The sequence below is a fragment of the Triticum dicoccoides genome, chromosome 5A (genome assembly GCF_002162155.2).
Source record: "Triticum dicoccoides isolate Atlit2015 ecotype Zavitan chromosome 5A, WEW_v2.0, whole genome shotgun sequence".
Classification (NCBI taxonomy): Eukaryota; Viridiplantae; Streptophyta; class Magnoliopsida; order Poales; family Poaceae; genus Triticum; species Triticum dicoccoides.
The window spans coordinates 515,157,519-515,163,833 of NC_041388.1; the positions used below are offsets into that span (position 1 = coordinate 515,157,519).

The 6,315-nt window shown below is 58.2% G+C and overlaps 1 protein-coding gene across 1 annotated transcript; it reads right to left on the minus strand.

Moving 5' to 3' along the window:
- Positions 1-2,854: 2,854 nt before the first annotated feature.
- On the minus strand, positions 2,855-5,875 carry LOC119302466 (respiratory burst oxidase homolog protein B-like). Its single transcript, XM_037579501.1, has one exon. It carries the CDS (start codon positions 5,873-5,875, stop codon positions 3,113-3,115), a length of 2,763 nt encoding a protein of 920 aa, XP_037435398.1. The 3' UTR covers positions 2,855-3,112.
- Between the last annotated feature and the right edge of the window lie 440 nt (positions 5,876-6,315).

The following is a 6,315-nucleotide window of genomic DNA, read 5'->3' on the forward strand; positions in this document are numbered from 1 at the left end:
GCGTCCTAGCGTTTACCATGGTGGGGGAGGCTCCACTCCTGATCTGCGCACTGCTCTGCTCCGCGTCAGCGACTTCTATCACACGGTGTGACGACTCCTTGGGCTCGGTCTGGCAGACACCAAGTTGCGTGCTCCAGTGGAGGTGGCTCTAGGAACTTCTGGCTACGTCACCGCCCATGTCCCGGTCCCACCGGATCTGCCCGGGTTAGCATGGCGGGGTGGCGGCCTGGTTTCCTGCTGGCTGGAACGTGCCCTTCTAGGGCAATCGATCCACTTTCCCCATAGCCCTAAGGCTGTGTCTCAATCTCCTACGCGAAAACGATAAGATACTGGAGACGGGGTCGCATGGCATGGGTCTTCGACTCTTGGTCTAATTCCACGACGGAGAGTCGGCATGGTGTAAAGTGAAGATTGGAGGAATAGAGCGAAATCCCCGTCTGGGGTATTCCAAAGGTGTAACCTACGCAACGAAAAAGGCAGGGGAGATGGCTGACGGGCTTGGCGATACTATCACGGGAGGATGCTGGATCTGATTGGGCGGCTGGATCTGGGCTGTTGGTTTTAGTTGGTGGTGAGAAGATAGTTTATCTTGCATGTGTCGGTGCATTGGCTTCGTGGGAGGCGGGCGGTCTAGCGGAGCTGCGGTGCGCGCAGGTGTTGGGTTGGGCGGTGCGCCAGACTAAACCTTGTCGGGCTATTGCCGGCGGTCGGTGTCCATGCACTTTGTTTCACTTTCTTTGAGGTGTCGGCGTGGAATCCATCCCTTGCACATCCCCAGATCCAGTTCTTTGGGTGAAAAGCTAATGCCCAGTCAGGTCGGGTGACGGCGTCGACATTGTCGCTTCCTCCTTTGGGGTGTCATATTGAAGACTTAGGATCTCATTCGAACTCTCTATGTGCTAGATGCTCATGGCAGTGCAGTCGGCAGACGCACGACCGACAATGTGGTGGTGTATGTCTAGTTTGGCAATGATGATGATGGCCAGCAGTATAGGGTTGTGACAATGCTTTGATTGTCGGATTTTCTCGATGTACTCGACATGTCACTTTTGGGTCTCGCTGTGTCGTTGCTTTGTAGGAGCTGCCCTTGAGGTGCCTAGGTGGTGACCATGATTGGTGGCTAGTGGTCTTCGAGGAGGTGTTGGTTGGCGCAAACTCTGCCCATTTCTCCTGTGTTTCGGTTATCTTCATAGTCGGAGTTGTCTGGGCGCCTGACTTTTACCGGCGGGCGACTGTTTGGCATGGACCGACATGGATTCTGACATTTGCAGCGATGAGGACTTTATTAGTGGAAGTCGATGGCAAAGACAAAGCCGCTAGCTCATGGAGGAGTGCTGACGATGACGCTTGGTGACGACCTCACCTATGTTTTTCTTCTCTCCAGGGTTGTTGTGTCTTTATGTGGATGGCCAGATTGACCATTGTTGCTCTATGTGGACTGTTGTAACGGTTTTTTTTCGGTCTTCTATTAATTAATCAAACAACCCTCTTCTTTCCTAATGTCAAAATTCTAAGGGGCCGACATCAAAAAACCGCTACATAGCTATGCACGTGGAATGAGACCCATACTTTCTTGAAAGTCTCTCCGAAGTTTAGCGCTTTTGTTCGTTGTGTGTGTGTACATATATCAGGGCTAGTACTATTTTTAAAGGGAATACCTGTACAAAGGGCATTTGGATTATTCTTGGAGGCAAAAAAAACAAATGTAATGGTTTACCCAACTTATCGCAATCAACCAATATCTACATTGATGTATGTACTAAATGACACAATTTTTCTTGCAAAAAGAAAAACTTCTTGTGACTGGGGGCTGGCTGCGAAAACTAAAAATTCTCCTTGTGGAACTCAAATTTGTTGCTCGTCTTCCTCGAGAAATCTTGCACAAGCTGCCACAGCTCCTTGATCAGCACCAACGCGCCGCCAGGTGTGCTTGAGGGTTGATGTCCTTGTAGACGTTGCGCCAGTTCGGACGGGTGAAGTGGGTCTTCATGCGGGCGCCGGAGACGACGTCGATGGCGTGCTTGGAGTGGTTGAGGGACTGAAGAATGGCGACGAGTGCCGACCGGGCGCCCCCTTCCTTGTAGACGCTAGTGTAGTAGTTATGGAGCTCGATGATGCCCTTCTTATCACTCTCGGCCACCTCGTCCATGACGTCGCGGAACTAGTTGAAGGAGCCTTCCTCCCTCGTCACCTAGTAGAAGTAGGTTGTGCCTCGCCTGAAGCACCGTGCCCCTCTGACCAGCCTGGACCCGTGCCTTCGCCGCCGCACGAGGGTAGAAGGAAGCCCCGCCACCACCGACACGGGCCAGGTTGCGCCCGATGGCGCCTTTTGGCGGTGGCGAGGAGGAGGGAGTAGGGATGGGAGCTCGCTAGCCGCTACTCGCGGGAGCGGCGGGCGCAAGATGATAAGGTTTGTCTGCCCTGCTCCTAACTCCTGAGTGGCAACAACCGAATTATGCCACTAAGTACTTGAACTGCCAAGACATCTTACATTAGTGAATAGAGGTCGATGTGGTACTTCCCTAAGCACCATGCATTGTACGAGGCCTAGGTTGACTTGTAAGTATATGATTTTTTATGAAGAGCATTCGGTTGTGGTGACATACACACCATAATAAGTCTCTATGAAGTTTAGCATTTTTTTTTTCTTTTTGAGACCGACTATACATTTGATATTTTGGGGGGTAATTCAATTTTCCGACCATTAGATTAAGATTTAACGGTCATCCTTCTTTCTTCTTCCTCTAGCTTTTCTTTGGCCTCCAACCGATTCCTCCTCTCACAAGATCAACTTATTCGAATTGCAAATTCAGTCAACTTACATATAACTATTGTGTTTCTGTTAGTTGTATGTGTACATACACCTGAAGTGCTGATTGTATTTTTCTTTAGAAGGGAATATCTGTACAAGGGGGCATTGGATATTATTCTTCTATAGGCAAAAAAATCGATGAAACTCTTGACCCAGCTTGTCAAAATCAACCAACACCTACTTCGATCTATAGAACTGGGTATGTACTGAATTAACAGAGTTTTTCCTCACGAAAAGAGAAACTTGTTTCTTTTCTTAAAAAAAAAGGAGGAACTTCTTGTGACTGGGCTGGCTGCAAAGTTAGAAATTCTCCTTGTGGAACTCGAATTTGGTGCTCGTCTTCCTCGAGAAATCCTGCGCAAGCTGGCGCAGCTCCTTGATCAGCACCGGCGCGCCGCAGTAGAACACTCCGACACGCTGCCCGGCGTGCTTGAGGGCGATGTCCTTGTAGACTTTGCGCCAGTTGGGCCGGGCGAAGTGGGTCTTGACGCGGGTGCCGGAGACGACGTCGACGCCGTGCTTGGCGTGGTTGAGGGACTGGAGCATGGCGATGAGCGCCGACCGGGCGTCCCCCTCCTCGTAGACGCTGGTGCAGTAGTTATGGAGCTCGATGATGCCCTTCTTGTCGCTCTCGGCCACCTCGTCCATGACGCCGCGGAACCAGTCGAAGGAGCCTTCCTCCCGCGTCACCCAGTAGAAGTAGGCGCGCCGCGTCCGGAACGACGCCGCCGACACGCTCCTGTCGCCGGGGCTGCCGGACTCGATGTCGCCGTCGAGCCGCTTCATGTTGTTGATGATGTCCTTGATGATGGAGATCATGGGCGTGGCCCCGATGCCCAGCCCCACCAGCAGCACCACGTCGTACTGCTTGTAGTCCTGCGCCGGCGCGCCGTACGGCCCGTCGATCAGCACCGTGGGGAAGCTGCTCGGGCTGGGCATGGCGGCGCCGCCGTCACCGGCGTACTCTGCCCGGAGCAGCCCGCTCTTGCCGTCCGTCGGCGGCCGGCAAACCTTCTCGAAGACGCTCTTGAGCTCCCGGGTCCAGTCGCCGAGCGTCCTGATGTGGACGCTGATGTAGTCGTCGTGCGGCGCCGACGTGATGGAGAAGGGGTGCCACTGGAACGGCGAGACGGCGGCGCAGTTGACGAAGATGTACTGCCCGCTCTTGCACCTGAATCCCTGCGGCTTGGAGAAGCGCAGCGACAGCACGTTGCCGGGGTACACGGCCACCTTGAGTATCTTCACCGGCCGCACGCTCGAGCGGAGCGCCCGCGCCAGCCGCTCGCACGCGTACATGACCATCGGCGCCGCCAGGTACATCCACGTCGACTTCTTCTGCCACTTCTTGGTGAGGTAGAGGAAGTGGCCGTGGACGATGAGCAGCGCGTAGACGATGATGAAGAGGTGGTGCGTGTACCAGAAGGCGTTGAACCCGGTGAGCCGGCTGAGCGGCCCCGGCAGGCGGACCCTGCCGCGGCGGAACCACGGCGTGGCGAGCGTGAAGGCGACGGCCATGAGCGCCAGCATCACCAGCCCCGTCCACCCCTCCGTGCCCTTGACGAACCACCAGTAGTTGGGCGGCTTGACGTCGCCGAAGAAGGGCTTCATGGGCTCGTACTCCTCCTCGGTGGCGTGCAGCAGCCGCGGGAAGTCGCACGCCAAATGGGAGATGATGTGCATCCCGGCGCCGACGGTGATCCCCGCGGCGATCACCTTGTGGAAGTTGAGGTTGTCGTCGAACGGCACGACCCGCCCGGCGGCGGTGCGGTTGCGGAGCCACGTGATGGTGTTGCGGCACACGGGGAGGAGCACGAGCGCCATGTTGAACTTGAGCGTCTCGGCGCCGCCCTTGGCGACGCACACGCAGTAGCCCATCACCTCGAACACGGCGCGCCGCCGGTACTGCACGAACTTCCAGGCGAAGAGGCCGGCGCAGATGGAGAACCACAGGATGATCACCCAGCAACGGCGCCAGTTGTCCTCCAGGAAGTAGCTGGCGCGGCGGTACCACCGGCGGAGCGGGTTGGGCTCCGTCGTCGGCTTGAGGTGCTGGCTCAGCATCTGGCTGAGGTTGCGGCTGCTGGTCGTCCCGCTCCCGCCCCGCGTCGGCTGGGTCGGCGGCGCCTGCAGCAGCAGCGTCTCCAGGTTGGACAGCTCGATGTAGCCGAGGTTGTCGGGGTCGAGCTCCTCCATGATGAGCCGGGCGTACTCTTCTGTGCGCTCCGTGATCTTCTTGAGGTCGTTGGCGGCGGCGCTGAGCCCGATGATCTGCCCGACCTCCGCCTCGGTGATCCTGCCGTCGGCGTCCTTGTCCACCATGTCGAAGAAGGTCTGCAGGCGGCTGTCGAAGCTGGTGTCGGAGATCTGGTCCCAGAACTCGAGCAGCTCCGCCTTGCTGATGCTGTCCCCGGAGATGTCCCGGCGCCGGGCCAGCGCGTCGAACAGCTCGCCGGCGAAGGCGAGCTCCTTCATCCCGATGCACTTGCCGAACTTGGAGCGGTGGAGGAGTCCGCCGTTCTCGGCGAGCTCGTCGAAGCGCTTCTCGACGGCGGGCCAGCCGTCGGGCTTGCTGATGAACTTGAGCCCCTTGAGCGCGTGCGCGGCGGCGGACTTGGACCGGTCGATGCGGCTGGGGCGGCGCTTGACGGACGCGATTTTTCGGAGCTCCTGCGACACCTGCTTGATCCTTGTCGACGCGTTCCGGAGCACGCCGCCGCCATGGGTGCCCCTGCCGGCGTACGAGGAGGAGCGCGTCTCCAGCGCCCGCGCCAGCAGCGTGACGTCCGGGTCCTCCTCGCCGCCGGCCGCCGGCTTGACGCTGTGCACCGCCACCGAGTCGTCCCGCACGTCGAGGGTGACCTCCACGTAGTCGTTGTCGTCGTCGTCGCCCTGGTGGTGGTTCCCGCGGCCGCCAGCGCGCAGCGGCGCGGACACGGAGTCCGCGAACCGCGCGCTCTTCCGCGTGGCGGAGCGCTTCCCCACCAGCGGCCCGCTGTGCGGCACGACCCTCTCGCCGCCCGCCTGCACGATGTCCCCCGCCCCGCCGCCCCCGTGGTTATGCATGACCGGCGGCCGGCTCTCGCTACCCCGCCCCCAGCAAAGTCAACCGGCGAACAGAAACCTCCAAGATGCGCAGCCAGGAATGAGCGCGCCGCGGAGGCTGGATATAATGGACGTACTCGCGGCCGGAGACCTCGTCGTGATTAGACTCACGTAGTAGGTGTGGAGGAGGAGATGGCAATGAGACCACGCACCGGAGCGCCAAGTAAGCAGTTCAATCGCAGCTAGCCGGGAGGGAGAGAGGGACTGTTTCAGCGCGGCGCAAAGTCTCGCGAAATTTATGTTGAAAATTTGAAGTCTGGTGAAATTCTCCGGCGACCCTTTCAGCCGGGCAACTCACCTACTCCGACCTACGCTACGCAGGCGGCGCGGCGTGCCCTCTTGGTCAGAACAAACAAAAGGTCGCTTGACCGCGACCGCGCCGCGCTTGCTCCAACGGCCGC